Source organism: Eubalaena glacialis, chromosome 3 (genome assembly GCF_028564815.1).
Source record: "Eubalaena glacialis isolate mEubGla1 chromosome 3, mEubGla1.1.hap2.+ XY, whole genome shotgun sequence".
Classification (NCBI taxonomy): Eukaryota; Metazoa; Chordata; class Mammalia; order Artiodactyla; family Balaenidae; genus Eubalaena; species Eubalaena glacialis.
Genome location: NC_083718.1, coordinates 165,951,916 through 165,969,258, shown reverse-complemented (window position 1 = coordinate 165,969,258; position 17,343 = coordinate 165,951,916). Strand labels below are relative to the sequence as shown.

The following is a 17,343-nucleotide window of genomic DNA, read 5'->3' as shown; positions in this document are numbered from 1 at the left end:
AAAGCAGGAAGGGCAAGAGAGAACCCTGTGAGTCAGAGGGGCAGACCAGTGTGACCGTTTAAAGGGCCGGCATATGGCAGAGCCAGGGCCTGGGCAGGAAGAGGAAGCTGAGGGAGGGCCAGGCTGAGCTGCCGTGAGGCCTCCCCACCGTGGGGCCTCCTCCCCGACTGCCTCACAGCCCCTCTGTCAGGCCATGGAACTGCCAGCTGAGCCAGACCCAAGGCAGGCCCCAGGCAGCTCAGGCTGAGGACTTAGGTCTCTCTTTCCCAGCTCCAAGGGCTGGGGAGAGGCCAAGGAGGCCCTGGCTGGGAAAGGGGCCGAGGGGGCCCTGCAGCCCTGCCCAGCCTGCCCTCCCCAACTCACCTCCTGGGAGCTGTCTGCGTTGCTCATTTGGTCGTCGATGTCAGGAACCACCTGCAAAGGCCCGCTCAGAGAGGACAGGGACTGCCTGCAGGGGAGGCCGGGAAGTCAGGCTGGTCCAGGCAGCCCGGGCCCTGCTCCCCCGACAGCCAGGTCCCCGCTGCTCGGAGACTTGGCTGGAATCAACAGACCTGGGATAGGTCCCAGCTCAGCCCCTTCCTGACACGATTGCCTCTGCTTCTCTGGGCCTCAGTTTTCTCTCTCTCTCTCTCTCTCTCTCCATATATTTTGGCCGTGAGGCTTGTGGGATCTTAGTTCCCTGACGAGGGATTGAACCCAGGCCCTCGGCAGTGAAAGCACAGAGTCCTAACCACTGGACTGCCCAGGAATTCCCTCACCCAATACATGGGGGACAATTTCCACCTCGCAGGCTGTGGTGAGAACTCAGTGAGCTAACACCCATCCCATAGTTGGCATGGACTGGCACGCAGGAGATGCTCAACCCTGAGTTCTGCCTGCACCCTCCCAACCCTGCCCATCAGGAGAATCTGGAGATCTGACTCTGCCTGGAGGAGAAACGGGCCCAACCTCAGGCTACTTTTCTGGGGAGGCAGGACAGTGCCTACAGGTGGGCAGAACCCAGCCTTGCCCCTGCCCACTCACCACGACGCAATGATGGCACTGAGGGCCTCCAGGACGTCGGCAGCAGCCAGGCGCTGCTGGGGGTCGAGGACCAGCAGTTTCCGGATGAGACACACGGTGTTCTCAGAAACCCGCCCGTCCCTGATGCAGGAGAGAGAGAGGGAGAGGCTCAGGCGGGGTGGGCTGGTGCTGGGTCTCGGACCCAGGACTCTAAGCCTCACTGTGTTGTTTCCAGCCCTCAAGCCTGAAGGGCTGGACTCCAGGGAGGGAGGACTCACTCGGGGATGGTGTACTCGGCGGCCTTGATCTTGCGGAAGAGCTCCTGCGGGATGCTGTCGTAGAAGGGGAACTGGCCGTAGAGCATGGTGAAGAGCACCACGCCCAGGGCCCACATGTCGCTCGGCTTGCCCCGGTACGGCCGGCCTGCAGGGCACATGGACACACGCACACTCAGCCCAGGGCTGGTGAAGAACGGCCCTGGCGCTCCCTCGGCTTACTGGCTTCGTGCCTTAGGTCCTACCCACAGGACCCCTCCGCCTTGGCACCCTCACTTCCAGTCACCCCCGCCCCGCCATGCTTCCTCCCAGAGCAAGCCGCACGGGCCCAGTCCTTGAGCTTCTGCCATGCTCGTTCCTCCTCCGCTCCACAGGCTGGTTCCCGCTCGTGCTCTGGAGACCCGGCTCCCCAGGGGGGTGCCCCGCCTTGGCGTGACCCCTGAGGGGAAGGGGTCACACCTGGCCTTGGGCAGCCCATCCTCCTGGGCATGTTTCATGCCTCCTCCTCACAGCACCAGCCATGCTCTACTGACTGCGAGATCTCGGGCGCTGGTCCGGCCCCTGCAGCAGACAAGCTCTCCCAGGAGCTCTAACCGTCAGGCGACTTTTCCCTGAGCTTTGACTTTTGAGGGAACAGTGAACTTCAAGCTTTCCTTTTGGTAATGACAATGCCAGCTATGGTTTATTGCGCCAGACACTGGGTTATGGCCTTATTTAATCCCACAGGGACCTAATGAAGTAGGGGCTATTATCATCCCGATTTTATAGATGAGAAGATAGAGGCCCAGAGAGGTCAGTCCCTTTCCCAAGGTCACACAGGTGTTAACCAGACTATGAACTGTGAGGGCAAGGCCATGACTGCCATTTCACAGCTTCATGCCCGGTGCTGAGGTCTGTACTTGGCACACAGAGTCAATGAAAGGCAGACCTGGGATCAAAACCCACTTGAGTCACCCCACTTCATCCTCTTAACAATGTAGGGAGGCAGGACTATTTTCAGCTTTTAACCCACAAGGAGACTGAGGCTCAGAGAGGGGGGTTGAGGGCCAAAGCCACACAGCTGGGTATTAACAAGGCCAGTCCCAGAGCCCGGGTCTCTGGTCTCCCAGTCCAGATCTCTTTCTGATGCAGGGGGTTCCTCTGTTTCATCCTTCAAGAGTGGCATGAGTCTGGAAGAGCCAGAGACAGAGGCCGAGGGCAGCAGGTGGGAGTGACTGCACGTGGAGGCCACCCCAGCCTGGCACTGCTGAGGAGGCCTGACCAGAGGCAGCCCATCCACCCCCAGGCCTGCATATGGTCACAGACCCCACCTCTGACACAGCTCTGGCTCTGTCAACTACAGGGATGCTTTCAGGACTCTCAGGGAGGGTATCCAGGCTGGGCTGGGCTGGTGGGGGAGGGGTGCTCAGGGAGTTGGGATGCACCCCTGGCACCCAGATCTTCTAGCAGAGGCCACAGGGACTCCACCCAAAATCCCCAGGCCTGGAGAGTGGCACCACTGCCCTCTGCAGAGGTAGCCCTGGGAGAGGCCTGATGCTCCAGCAGCACCCTCAGCTGGGAGAAGGCCTCCAAGGAGATCGCAAATGCTCGTGGCAAGTTAGAGCAGCCTGATCCACAGGAAGACACGTGGCAACTCGGGAAGAGGCTGCTTCTGCCACTGTGGGGAGGGAGGCACATGTGTGAGTGCTGGGGATAATGGGCCCTGTAGACAACCCTGAAACCTTCGCATCGCAGGGATGGGAGCGGATGTGAGCCCTTGGTCCCCGGAGGGATCAGGACAGAGAGAGGGACCCCAATCTGGCAAAGGACAAGCAAGAAAGGAAAGAAAGCCTACGGTGAAACAGAAGCGTGGGCTTGGGCAGAAGGCAGCCCTGGGATCGAGCCTCAGTTTTCTGGTTTACTATTAGCTGTGACTTTGAACAAGAGGTCTGATCTCTCTGAGCCTCAATTTTCTCATCTGTAAAAATTTTACCTCACAGGGTAGCTGTGTGGTTTTATACAGATGATGCCTGTCATATGCTCAGTACAGCACCCAGCACTAACAGTTTATCAGAAGGTGATAGCTACATAATTGACTTATTTTGTGTATTACCTGTCTCAGCCCCACTAGAAAGTCAGCTCACCATCCATGGAGCCAGGACGTTTGTCTGACTGTTCACTGCTGTAACCAAAGTGTCTAGAACAGAGCCTCGTATGTGGCAGGCCCTCGGTAAATACCAGCAGAATGAATGAATGAATGAATGAATGAATGAATAAACAAACAAAGGGAGTATTATCTGTGAAATGCACGTCTCATCACGGTAGCCTCAGTGAAGACCTCTTCAGCGGCGTCCTCTCGCACTTGAATTAAAGGATGGCGTTTCTCAACAGGGCCTCCATTAGGCCTTGCGCGGCTGGACCCCCATCCACCTCTCTGGCCTCCCCCTGAACTTTCTGAGCGGCAGCCTCAGGGGCCTTCTGCGGTTCCTCAACTATGTGGTGCCACCTCCGCCCAGTCACACCCCTCGTGGGTTCCTATTTATCCTCACAACCTCAGCTCGAACGCCACTTCCCCGGGGAGGGCCTTCAAGCACCCGTTCTTCATACTCACAGAAATCACGTTTCTTTCCTTCCAAGCACTAATCTCAGAGAGTAACTAGTGTAATGATTACCATCTTCTTCCTCCATGGGACCCCAAATTTTGTACCTGGAGGGACAGTACTGGTTTGGGCCACCAATGAAGCCCCAACACCTAGCCCGGGGCACACCCATAGATAGTTTGTTGACTGAATGAACGGCTGCAGAGCCTGGCTGTGTGAGGTCCCAGGGCCTGCTGCCTGGCACCCTGCACATACCGCTGAGCACATCTGGACTGATGTAGGCGGGGCTCCCCCTCTGGTCCTTCAGCAGGTCCCCCTCGCTCACGAGATGCTTCCCGAGGCAGAAGTTGGTGATGGTTATCCGATGAGTCCTGGGGGCGGGAGGCAGAGAGTGAACAAACCTCGGTGTCTGTACCCACGGGTGCCCCAGCTGTCCCCACCTCTCGTCCAAGGAGCAGAGGAATCACACCCACGTCCTTTTCTGCTCCATTGGCCCTCCCGGCCTCCCCAGAGCTGCGTGGGGAGTGCCACTGGGGGTGCTGACACAGGCCAGTCACCCTTGGTTGCCACCTGCCGAGCTGTCCCCGCAGGGAGCTGAGTCACTCTGACCAGGGGAGCTTCAGGGTGCTCCCCTGAACCTGCGCCCTGGCTGAGTCTTGGGGCTACAGCTTAGGGCTTGGAAGAACTGCAGAGATTTCTGCAATCTCCACATACATAGTATCTATCAGTAGACTGGGAGGAACTGGAGACCTAGTCCGGTTCCCTCATTTACACAGGAGGAAGAGGAAGTCCAGCAGAGTCTTGGAGGCCTTCCTTCAGTCCCCCAGTGCTGATCCCTTGGGTCCTCACTTTTATTATTATCACAGCATCACCAACAGTACTAAAAACTAATGCTGGGTCTTCCCTGGTGGCGCAGTGGTTAAGAATCTGCCTGCCAATGCAGGGGACACGGGTTCGAGCCCTGGTCCGGGAAGATCCCACATGCCGCGGAGCAACTAAGCCCGTGCGCCACAACTACTGAGCCTGCGCTCTAGAGCCCGCGAGCCACCACTACTGAAGCCCGCGTGCTTGGAGCCCGTGCTCCGCAACAAAAAAAGCCACCGCAGTGAGAAGCCCGCACACCACAGCGAAGAGTAGTCCCCACTCGCCACAACTAGAGAAAGCCCGCGTGCAGCAACGAAGACCCAACGCAGCCAAAAAAATAAATAAAATCAAAATAAATTAAAAAAAAAAAAAAGGAAAAGGGAAGAAAGTTTAAACAAAAAAACTAATGCTTAGTAAGTGCAGACCCTGGCTTAAGTGCCCGATGGGGACTGTTTTCACTCACCCCTCACAACAGCCTACAAGGGAGACTTTCTCGCCGCCCACTTCACAGATGATGCAATCAGGACACAGAGAAGTGGAGAGACTTGCCCAGGGTCACACAGCTAGTGAGGAGTGGAGCAGGATCCAACCCAGGTCTGTCTGACCTCGGACTCCACACTCTGAGTGACACCAGTGGGGTGCCCACTGGGTCCCGGGACGATGCCCAGCACCTGACTTTCCCTTCCGTTCCATCCAAGCTGACTCACCCCTTGTCTTGTACAGCAGACTCTGCATTGGCTAGAAAACCACAGATCCCCCATCTGAGAGAGCCGTGGTGAGAGCAGCTTTGGGCTCCGGTCCTTTCTAGGAGGCTCACAACGAGAACAAAAACCGGCCCAGAGAGGACGCCGTACGCCACCCTTGGGGACGTGGGGTGAGGGTGCAGAGCTTCCTCAGCCTGTGTCGGGGGGCACAGGGAGGAAGGGCCCCTCTGCTGTGACAGCCGGCTGGCTGGGCGGAGAAGCCTGGGAGGACGGCAGGAAGGGAAGCCCCACCAGGGGCCTCGGGCGGCCTCTCCGTAGAAGAGCCTCCAGGGGGAGAAGAGGTTGGCTCAGAGGCACAGGTGTGTGCGGCTGCGCTCACGAGGCTCCGAGAGCCCTTCAGCTTTCTTGGGGAATTCTGCGGGCAAGGGCTTGGTGCACAACAAAGGCCAGTCTGTCCCCGGCGTTCCAAATGGAAATGCTGGCCCTCGCCCTCCGTACAGGCCTGCCCTGGCAGATGCCACGGAAACCTGCCTGGTGGCCCCCAGGGCAGCTAGAGTCTGAGAGGGCAGGCGAAGGGTCTCGGGCAAGGATCACGTCAAGAAGTGGGCTGCTCCCGCTCAGAACCGCCCATGTCACTGAATACGGCCTGCTCGGGCCTCTTGTCCACGAGGGCCCCACACAGCAGACGCGCTGCGTTTTCTCCCCTGGTCAGAGCTGGCCACGGCAGCTGGAGGCCTGACACGCTGGGAGGAGGACCGCTCAGGGGAGAGTCTGGTGGGCTTGGGAGTCAGATTCCCGGGTTCTAGGCCTGGCTCTGCCACTTCCTGGCTGTGTGATCTTGGTCATGCTATTTAATCTCTGTTAAACCTCAATTTCCTCATCTGTAAAACAGGGAAAACACTAGCACCTAACTCCCAGGGCTGTGTTAGGACTTAACAAGATAAGAAGATAATCCCAGGGAAAGCACTGAATCCAGGGCCTGGCAAATAGTGACTGATTACTAAGGGCCAGCTCGGATTATCTGATCCTCAGACAGTGGGCACAGCTGGTGGAGGTTACCGGTGGAGACCCCAGGGAACACAGCGTGCTGAGGTCGCGGGTGAGAGGAGCCACACTGTGACGACAGGCCCTGGAGCACACGTGCCCGCGTGCTTGCCTTCCACTCCACTCTGCCGGCAGGATCTGCCAGCCCTCTGCCCCTGGGGCTCGAGAAAAGCTCGGCCGAGACTCTGCAGGGTGGGCGGCACGGCCGGGTTGGAGCCTCTCCCACAGGAAACCACACGGTCAGTTCCCAGCCCTCCAGAAGCCTGGCGATGCTCCCTGCCTGCCACCATTGCCCCAGTCGGCGTGGCGCACAGATCCCTGGGAGTCCAGACCCCCCAGGCTGGTCCTGGCAGGAGAGGCAAGGGCAGCAGGGGTGCAAGGAGGGAGCTCCGCGTTAGGAGGGCCCGCTCAGTGAGTCACTCTTCAGCTATGGCCCTCTGGGCTACCACAGTGTGTCTCCTTTTCTAGGAACTGGGCGTGCAACGTGCCCATGCGGAAAAGAAAGGACGGAGAAAGAACCCACAGCCAACCTCAAAAGGGAATTTCAGATGGCAACCCTTGCCCTTTATTCACGGCAGGGGAACTTGCTGTAGCAGCTGCCTTGCAAACCCTTCTCCCTGTTTCCCTCCCTGGGAGCGCTCCGTCCTGCTGGGAGTCTCCAGCTCGTCTGCTGCCTCTCCAGCTGGACTTAGGGCCTGGCCTGATGGGCAGGAAGGGGCTGGAGCTCCTCCAGGTCCACCCTTGACTTCGCAAGGATGAAAGCGAGGCCCCAAGAGGGGAGGGGTGCGCGCGTGGACACATGGGAGCAGGCACTGGGCGGCCAGTGTGGGTCCCTGCAGCACACCCGGCGCCTTCCTGGCACCCGTGACTCAAGTGAGAGGTGGCCAGAACCTCTGTCTGCCCAAGACAGACAGGGGATTATAGGGTTAAAGGATGTGCAGCCAAGACCCAGGGTCTGAATGAGGTGTGGGTGCTCTGCAATCCCAGGGAAACACACCCATGCGTGCACATGCACGCACACAGACACAGACACACACACGCATGGACACTCCCGGAAGAGCTGCCATAGCTACACTGGCATTACTCAAGAGAAGTGTCACCTTCCGACTACATTCCCAGAACCTAGGGGGGCCTGGAGAAGTGGGAGCCAGAAGCTAAGCCACCACAGAGACAAAGAGGCCTGGGGTGCTGGCCTGGTTAGCAGCGCAGGAGCCCCTGATGGTGCATGCCCATAAGCACCCTTGGGACGCTCACTTAGAGCCAATGAATGGCTGCACGGAAGCCTGGGAGACCATGGGCTCTGCAGCCAGACAGACTTTGTGAACAGTGAGCCTGCAGCCCAGAGTGGGATGGTGATTGGCCCAACATCCCACGGAAGGCCAGGGCCCGAGCCTCCCGACATGAAGACAATATGCTCTCAGGGCCAGGATGGTCTGCACCTTCCGACACCTCCTCTCCTTGTGCAGTTCAGAGCTGGGGCCGGGGTGCCTCGGGACCTGGCCACTGGCATCCTCGTCGGCCACTCACCACACAGCAGGCCTCATCTCCAGAGGGAGCGAGCATACAGGCCCTGCAGGCCCGGCTGGCTAGCACAGGGTGCGTTTATGAGGGCCAGTCTCTGCAGGAAGGCATAATCTTCTCTGCTTTCACAGATGAGGACACGGAAGCTCAGAGGAGTGTTTGGTACCACAGCAGCTTCTCAATACATGAATGACTTAATCAACAGGTGAATAATCAAAGGAACGAGTGCTCATGGTCTCAAGGGTAATTAAGAGGCAGTGCTGTGCTGTGAGCCAGGTCTGACCCCCAGGGCCCACTCCTCCCTGGCTTTCCTAACTCTCTCTCGGCCGGTCAAGGGTTCAAGCAGCCCTGGAACTCCTGTTTCCTTCCCTCCTCCCCGTGCAGCACAACAGGACCAGGTTTTAACCACTTCACTTTTCTCAGGCAGGCAAATCTTTACTCATCCTTCACAAACTGACTGAGATGGCCAGAGTCTCTGCCCGCTCCGTCCTCTGCACATTGGCCCTCATACAGTGATAGCTGCCCTCCGGTCGCCCCCAGGTGGCAAGCTCCGGGAGACTGTCTGCAGCTCCAGTGACGGGTGGGGCTGGGGACGTGCCGAGTGCTGAGGGGCAGCAGCATCCTCCCAATGGCATCTCGGGCTGGCACTGCAGGGTCTGGTGCCCCATGCCCCTCCCCAGAGCTCCTTTTCCTGTGACCAGTGTGGCTTTGGCCACTTCACAGGGATAGTGGGCCCAGGCCCCTCCAGCGCGGGCAACCACGTTATGGAACAAATCCCCCACCACACCACTTCTGCCATGAGGCGTGTGCTGCCTGCCATTTGCAAGCCCTCCGACCCACTTTAACACCGGGAGGTGAGAGAGAGGTGAGGGTGAGAGGCTCAGGGAGAGCGGGTGAGGGAGGTGTGCCCTTCCCGGCCCTGCATTTCTAGGATCTTGGTGACAAACAGGGTGGGCTCTCCTCCCATCGGTCCTGGGACCCTGCATGTTGGCGTCCCTCTACCATTGCCCCAGATCACTCAGAAGGGGCCCAGACCCTCTGCCTGAGTGGGGTGACAGTCTGAGGCAGGAGCCTCACGTGATCTCCCTCTGCCACTGGCTCACCGAGGATGCTGTGGTGAGCCGCCCAGATCCCCTCCAATATCGAGGTGCTCTCTCCCTGCTGCTGGGAATGTCGGCTTCTGACCACTCACAGCTGTGTCCTTTTCCAGGAAGTCCTCTCAGCCAAAGGAAGCTGCCTTGCCCAAAGCTATGCCCCCGGGAGCAGCCTGCATTCAGTGGCTGGTCACAGTCGGGATACAGGGCTGTGTGCCGCCGGACTTGATTTGGGGCATCTGAAGGGCCACCTGGCTTTCCAGGCTGAGGCCCCGTTGTGACCGCCCAGAGTTTAGCTTCTCCTTCAGCCCAATCCTGCCCCCTTCTCCCTGAGAGCACGCCTCAGTAAACTTCCTGCACATACATCTCAGAGTCTGTTTCCTGGGAACCTGACCCACGACAAAGCCTTGTTTTGCTCATCTGTCATTCTGTCACCTATTGATCTATTTTTTATAGTCATTTACTGTGCACCCACTGGGCATGACAAATGAATGGACCAGGGGGACTGCTGAAATCCTTCCCAGAGCTCCCTTTCTGTGGCCTTTAAGGCTCCCCTTCTTAGCAAGCACCATATTCCCATGTGGCAAAAGACAGAAGCAAGCATCTCATCCCCTGCCCCATGAGTCAGAATCCCCATGGGGACGCTGCGGGGCTCTGGGTAGTTGCAGCACGTAGCCTGTCCCAACCCCGAGGTTACATCACGGAAGAAGAAAAGCGAAGCTTACCTCTTATTGAGCACCATGTTCCCAAGCTTCAGGTCTCTGTGCACAATGTTTTTCTGGAAAACAACAGGCACATGGTCTGCACTGTGAAGAGGAGAGCCAGGGTCGGGCCCAGCCTGTAAGAGGTGGGCTCTCCAGGTGTTGGGGAAGACATGTCTCTTTAGGCTTGGGCCTTGACTTGCAAGCCAGACAGATCCGGACCACTTAGGGCCTCGTTAACCACGCAGACGAACTGGGTAACGTGCGAGCCCAGGCAGTCTCTGCCCCACACAGGGTGTTTACCCCAGTTCTTTCTCCCCTTAGGGCAGCAGCCAATGGAGAAAACCACTCCTCTCTCTGCCTCTACCAAACATCCCACCAAAAAACCAAGAACCAAAAAAGCAACCAAAAAATCCCAAGCACCTGCCTAGATCTGGGGTCAGAGATGAATTCTCATGGTTCTGATGACCAAGTACTGCAGGCTCGGCCCGCAGAAGCTGTGTGTCTGGAGGAGGCCCAGGTTCTCCTAACCTGTGCCTCGGGGTTCCCAACACCCCCAGCCCTAGGAAAAGCTCAGAGACAGGCTGTGGCTGCACCCAGTGGGTATCTCCCACTTAGCCTCTCGACTGCTGGGGCATTTCTGCACGGGGCTCTGCTGGGCTGCCCGCACCTCCCCAGGGCCGTGGGCTGAGGCCTGCAGCACTGTGTCCTCAGGTGTGCGTGTCATCCGGCCACTTTCCTTCTGGATGTTCCCAGCTGCAAAGCACACCTGGGTGAGGGTGGGACAGAGCTGCTTCCGCTGAGCAGCAGCAAGAAGGGCGGCTTTCCACGGAGAGAAGGTGGGAGCCGCAGGGGCGGAGCCTCACCTGGTGCAGGGCCTCCACCACGCGCACCACGTCGTAGAAGATGACCACGGTCTCCCGCTCGCTGAGCCTCTTCTCCTTGATGACGTAGTGCTGCAGGTTGATCAGGTCGGCGGTCTTGTCACTGAAGTCGTGTGCGCAGAGGCAGTCGAGGACGAGGCAGATGCGCTTCTTCATTTTCTTAACCATTCGGCTGGATTCTGCGTCCTCAACAATTTCACAGGTGCGGTCCTGGGAGGAAGGGGGCAGACCAGGGCTTGGCTGTGGGCCCACCAGGGCCAGGGCCAGGGGCTTGGGGCTCTCCTCTGGAGCCTGGAACAAGCCTGCATGTGTGAGAGCGGCGGAGGCCTGAGATCTGGGCAGCGTGGCCCATGGGCCGCTCAGCACTGCCCTGCTTCCCCCGTGCCAGGCCCAGCCAGTGGCTCAGGTTGAAGTAGCTCAGGTTCAGACTTCATGCTTTGATCCCACTGCAAAGCGTTTGGATCAGGGCTGGGCACTGAAAGCCAAAGGGCCCTCTGAGCTCAGTGTGTAGGCAGCACACTCAGGGCTCCGGGGCATCCTCCCCTCCTGGCACTCCCAGGGATTCTAGCAATGACCGATGTAAACTTCCTTCCTGTGTCCAAGACGGGGGAAGCTAAGCGTTGTGCGTGTCCAAGACAACTGCTGTCACGTGGACGCAGGACTTCTGGGCAGCCGTGTAATGGTGGTTAAGAGTACGGCTCTGGCCCCTGACGGCTGAGTTCAGGCCCTGGCTCCACCTTGTCCTAGCTGCGGGACCTGGGGCGGCTCACCTAAGTTCTCCAACCCTGGTACCTCGTGTGTGAAAGGGAGCCAGCAACCCCTACCTCACAGGTTGCTGAGAGAAAAGACAACCATGCCAAGTGCTTAGTAAGCACCTGGACTCAGTATCGGTAAGCCAGGGCTCGGTAAGTGGGCACCACTACCAACCCCAAGGTTGGTAGTTCTGGACCCATTTTCCTTGCTGAAAAGGTATTTCAAGTAAGAGAAAACACAGGTGCAACATGAGGACTTTGACCCTCCCAGCTTGAGGAGGCCCTTGGTGCCAGCCCCAGCAGACTGGGGGACTCCTGGGGACTGAACGCCACGTTTCTCCTCACGAGCAGGATCACACCTCTCATCCCCTCTTCCCCAGAGGCCCAGCACAGTGTCTGGCACACAGAGGACTCTAGACCTACCTCTAATCGCTCCGGTTCTCTTATCCAAAATGACATACACCAGGGCCAAGCTCTGGAAGCTACCAGCGATGAAATACTAAGAAATCATAATCACCCCCGATTTGATTTCATGTTTAAGGGACACTCTACATGTCAGAGATGCCTCTCATTGCACATCTAAGAATAAAGACCTCGGTGGGATCTATGTGTGGGGCTGGGAGGCATTTTCCCCTTATTTTCCCTCAAGAAATCAAGCCGACAAGGAGTTCTTACTGCCTGATGTAACAAGGGTGATGAGCACGTATGTCCCGGGACAGCTCGGTGCTTTATACCCTCTCATTCATCTTCCCACCACCACACATGGTAGGCACGGTTATCATTATTCTCATTTTGCAGATGAGGAATCTGAGGCTTAGGAAGTGACTCGTTTGAGGTCACACCACCTGAATCCAGGACTGCCCGCTCCAAAACCTGTGTGCCCTCCCTGACACCAGGCTGCCTCTAGCGTACCAGGTCCATCCAAGCATGAGTGGGCCTGGCCAGCGCACCTGGCTGAGGGCGGTGCAGAAGCTCCATGGGGGCCTCAGCAGGAACCCTCCCCCACCCTCCAGCATTCTGAACCTGGTTCTTCATTTCTGGAGACGCAATTTCAGTCCTGCCCCGGGGAGGGCTCTTTTCAGGGTGCCAGTCTCCAATTAGCACCTTTCCTAACGGACCTGGAACATCTGAGTATGGGGTTCAGACACCCTTGCCGCAGAAGCTGAAATGCCTGGGCAGGCAGCAGGACTGGTACCAAAAGCAACTGTGGAGATCCACAGTGCCCTGGCGCCCGTCCTTCCTCACTGCCCTCCCTTCCACCCTGGCCTGGCTGATTCCTGACAACACAGCTAGACTGATTCCTGACAACACAGCTGGAAAGAGCCCGTGTCTTTAAATAACTTCATACTTTCCTCTTTTCTCGGAAAAGCGGCTCTTCAAAGAAAGCCTGCAAGCTGCAAACCGGGTGCATTCCCGCTAGGCTGCCACCATCAGAGCAGGAGCTCGCTGGCCCAGCCAGACCTCCAGGCCACCCGCCAGGAAGTCCTGCTGTTCTGCATGCGGGAAGACTGGGGGGTTCTGTGATGTGATGTGGCCCAGCAGTGCCAGCCGGGGTGGGGACGGGAGAGGTGCCACTCACCTGGAAGAGCCCGTGGTGGTGAACCACCCCATCCTGCGTGTGGAGGAGGGAGAGCAGGGAGTACTCGGTGTGTAACAGCATCTTGCCTTGCCTCTCCTCTTGGCTTTCTATTCCTTGGTCGCCCCTCTCCTCAAGTGTAAGGATCTTTAGGAAGGCACACACACAAAAACAAAACCCCACAACCCTTACTTTTCCAAGCAGAGTGACCAGAACAGGAGGAGCAGGGTTTCACATCCTCCCATGCAACCCTGGCACATGCACCCACACGTGCGTGGACGAAGTGAAACGGTCTTTCCCAATGTGACAGCAAAGTGATATAAGCACAGACAGAGCTCCCTGGGAAGAAGTGCACTGCTCTTGTTCACAAGTGGTGCAGAAGAAGGTGGGAGGAGGGAGGAGCCGGGCTGGTAGGATGTCCCGGGGGTCCCCAGCCCCCCACGCCTGGTGCCTCACTTACCTTCAGCTGATAGAAGTCATCCGTGCCATCTTTCCTCGCCAAACACTGCACGATGCTTGGCACTGGTGAGTTGCCCAGACGGGGACCTATGGCACAGACAGCCGCTGGCTTACTTCTCAGGAGCCTTGTCTACCATGGCACCGTGGGGCACTGTGCCACCACGTGGGCTTTTGGCTAGATCTTCTCTCCTGGAGGGCACCACGTTCACATCCACTGAACTCATGGTCTCCCCTCCAAAACTGGAGCAGTATGTGTGCATCTGCCTGAGTACACCTGGCTTTTACAGGCACATTTCTCAAGAGGGGCTCTCAACATGGGGTGCATGCTGGAATCTCCGAGGAGTATGTGTTAAAACAGAGATCCCAGCTGCAGCCTGGGCCCTCTGAATCAGCAACTCCAGGGTGAGGAGCCAGGAAACTGTCCCTTTAACAGGTTCCCCTCGCGGTCTGATACGGCCACGTATCAGCTTTTGGGAACTTCTGTACTTTTAGAGATGTACACGGCTTGATGTCCTGTGACAGCACCCTGAGCTTTCAGAGCATAAATCAGGTAATGTCACAGTGTCGATGCACTGCTAAAAAACCTTAACAGCACTCCACTGCTTTTAATATGCAATCAACATTCCTTTTTTTGGCCTCCAAGGTCTTGCATGATTTGATTCCTGTCCAGCTCTCAACTGATCACGTTTCCCCACCCCTCCTCACCACACTCCAGCTACGCTGGACTCCTCATTCCTGAGATGTGAAGCCCTTCCCTGCTTCTGGGCCTTTGTGCACCTGCTGTTCCTTCTGTCTGGAATGCTTTTCCCCTGCTTTTCACATGGCTGCTCCTCCTTATCCTTGGCTGTCAGAGCAACTGTCACTTCCTCATACGGAACCTTCCTCGTCTACACTCTCTCTAGACCCTTCTTACTCTCACACCATCTTGTTTACTTCCTTCAAGGCCCTTACCCCTCCTCCCCACCCCCATGATGATCTCGTGTGTTGTTTACTCTCGGTTTCTTTTTCTAACTAGAATGTTAAGTTCCGTGAGGGCAGGAACTTGTCTTTTTTTTTTTTTTTTTAAACTTAATGGTCTTTATTTTTAGCTTTAGAGTGTGTCTCTCTGTGTCTCCAACCAACTGTCCTGCCCAATGCCCAATTCTTTTTTTTCTTTTTTTTGGCCGTACCCCGCAGCATGCAGGATCTTAGTTCCCCAACCAGGGATCAAACCCGCGCCCCCTGAAGTGGAAGCGCTGAGTCCCAACCACTGGACCACCAGGAAACTCCCCAGGAACTTGTCTGTCTTAATCACGGCTGCATCCCTGACAAACAGCACAGGCCCAGCAGGTAGCAGGCTCCATGAACTGTTTGCTGAGTGGCTGGAACTGGAACTATTCTGTACTCCTAAGTCCAAGATGCTGTCCCAAAGCAAAATTCACACCCAGTCTCTGGCTGCTAGGAGAGTTGGGGTCCTCAGAGCGCAAACCACCTGCAACCCTACACATGCAGTCTAGACTTGCTGGGCTTCGAACATCATGCAGAAAGGCCCCGCTGCTCCTCCAGACCACTGGGAACACCCAGTTCTACAGGATTTCGGTGTCAATTTTGTAAGAAGTTTGCAGCTGTACCAAACACTTTGTGAACTTAGTTGTGCCCTCCAAGAATGGTCAAAGAAGTGCCGTGGATGATGTACCTTGGGTTCTAAGGCAGCTTGTCTGCTTCCTGTGGGTGATGTCCTGGGGGCAGACATAGGATTCTCTGGGGGAAGAGACGGTCTATCTCTCAGCTTACACTAATCTAAGGCTGGTGCGGCTACAACAGAAACAACAACTCCTGGTGCAGAGCGACCTTCCACTCTCATCAATAGACTCCATTTAAAGTGGCCGAGGGTTGGTCAGGCTCCCATGCTGGGGTAGGCGCGGCGCTGCACCCTGCGTGTCTGCAGGTCAGACTGTGCTGACCCGGCCCCCCACTCACCCGGCCGTCAGAGGCTTACCCAGGATGAACGGTCCAGCTCTCTTTGCATTATTTCCAGAAATCCCACTTCCTAGAGCCTTCGCCCTGGCCGACGTTTCCCCAGCTCCTCTGTCTGATGCTCTCCGCTTCATTCTCAGCTCTAGACGAGACAGAAAAGAGCCTTCTCACTGAGCAAGTCAGCGAGTTTCCTTACGCTAACCCAGCCTGCGAGTCTGACTTGAGGACGCATCACACAGCTGCCGCTGCCACCTCCTCCCCCTCCCAGAGGAGCGTGGAAGGTTCTCGATAACAAAGAACCACGGCTCCTTTACTGGGGATTAATTAGGGGCTCAAGCTGGATGCACTGGCTACAGAGGTGGGCAGCTGGCCCACCTCAAAGGGACCAGTTAAATGCAGAGAGAAGGACACAGAGTTTTGTGCAGATGCCAACTGGGGTCCCCTGAGACAGACAGCTGGCCCTGGAGCGACTGTTCCCAAAGTGAGGCCTTCTCCCCAAATACCCCTTTCCCCTAAAAGGAAAGGGGACACAGGAGCCAGATTCTAGAAGACGTTAACCTCTAGACCTGGATTTAAACAAAACAAAAAGGAGTTGCTCCTTTCAGCTCTCTACAGTTCACGCCTTGGGAAGGCAGTGTGCTGGAGGTGGGGCGAGGAAAGACACGTACACACAGGAGCTCCACACACGGAGGGCAGAGGGTCATAGGGATGCCCTGGGAAGGCCAGCTGCGCAATCCCGAGGCCTCTGGCCCAGAGTGGGTGCAGGGGCTCAGGGAAAACTTCCCTGAGGAGGTGATACTGGAGTGGGCCGGGCAACAGGCAAGGTCATTCTAGGCAGAGGGGCCTGGGTGAGCAAACGTACATAGTAAGAAACGGCACGTAAGCAACAAACTCCAAGTAGTCTGTGTCGCTGGAGTGTACAGGGAGTGGTGATAGGTGACCCACAGAGGGGAGCAAAGGCCAGATCTAGGGGACCTGACGGCCACGTTAGGAGTGTAGACTTTACCCTTGCACAGGGGGCTTGGGAACACTGAACCCTAAGCTTCTATAATTTTTTCTTTCTATAAAAGTAATTGGCATTTCCTGCAGAAACATTAGAAAATACAGACATGCAAAAATAAGCAAATAAGGTACCCATAATCTTAATATTCAAGCAGACTTTCCTGTGTGTCTGTTTGTGTGTGTGTGTGTATGCTTACAGTTCTCGTTATTACAAAAATTCAGACCATGCTATGATACCATTTCTTTTTTTTTTTTTTTTTTAAATTTTTATTTATTTATTTATTTATTTATTTATTTTTTGGCTGTGCTGGGTCTTCGTTTCTGTGCGAGGGCTTTTCTCTAGTTGTGGCAAGTGGGGGCCACTCTTCATCGCGGTGCGCGGCCTCTCTTGTTGCGGAGCACAGGCTCCAGACGCGCAGGCTCAGTAATTGTGGCTCGCGGGCCTAGTTGCTCCGCGGCATGTGGGATCTTCCCAGACCAGGGCTCGAACCCGTGTCCCCTGCATTGGCAGGCAGAGTCTCAACCACTGCGCCACCAGGGAAGCCCTATGATACCATTTCTAAGCCTCCTTTTCTCCCACCTAAAATATATTATGAAATATAAAATATTTATGAGGGTGAATTTTATGGTATGCGAAACATATCTCAATTAAGCCGTAAAAAAACAAAACAAAAAAATATTATTAACATCCTTGCATGACAATATTCTTTTGTAGCGTCACTTGAAATAGCTACAGTCTCCTTGGTAAGAATATAGCATGATTTATCAGACCACACCCTTATTCATGGACATCTAGATTCTTCCCACGTTTTATATTTTTTATTAGCAGTTATGCACACACATCTTGGCATACTTGCCTCTCTCCCTCAGGATAAACTCCAAGAAATGCAACTACAGGGTCAAATGGGGCACACATTTTTAAAGGTGTGT

General features: G+C 56.2%; 1 protein-coding gene across 3 annotated transcripts in view; it reads right to left on the bottom strand.

Moving 5' to 3' along the window:
- Window positions 1-17,343, bottom strand: part of STK40 (serine/threonine kinase 40) — a 37,994-nt gene that overhangs the window by 3,452 nt on the left and 17,199 nt on the right. For 2 of the 3 annotated variants that reach the window (XM_061184483.1, XM_061184484.1), the window contains exons 2-10: window positions 15,434-15,553; window positions 13,457-13,542; window positions 13,000-13,143; window positions 10,651-10,878; window positions 9,809-9,861; window positions 4,112-4,227; window positions 1,281-1,425; window positions 1,024-1,143; window positions 364-448 (exon numbers count right to left, since the gene is read on the bottom strand). In XM_061184483.1, the coding sequence (XP_061040466.1) occupies window positions 364-448; window positions 1,024-1,143; window positions 1,281-1,425; window positions 4,112-4,227; window positions 9,809-9,861; window positions 10,651-10,878; window positions 13,000-13,143; window positions 13,457-13,542; window positions 15,434-15,545 (1,089 nt within the window). In that variant the 5' untranslated portion in view covers window positions 15,546-15,553. The remainder of the gene's footprint in view (window positions 1-363; window positions 449-1,023; window positions 1,144-1,280; window positions 1,426-4,111; window positions 4,228-9,808; window positions 9,862-10,650; window positions 10,879-12,999; window positions 13,144-13,456; window positions 13,543-15,433; window positions 15,554-17,343) is intronic. The other variant, XM_061184485.1, reaches the window with a different exon arrangement.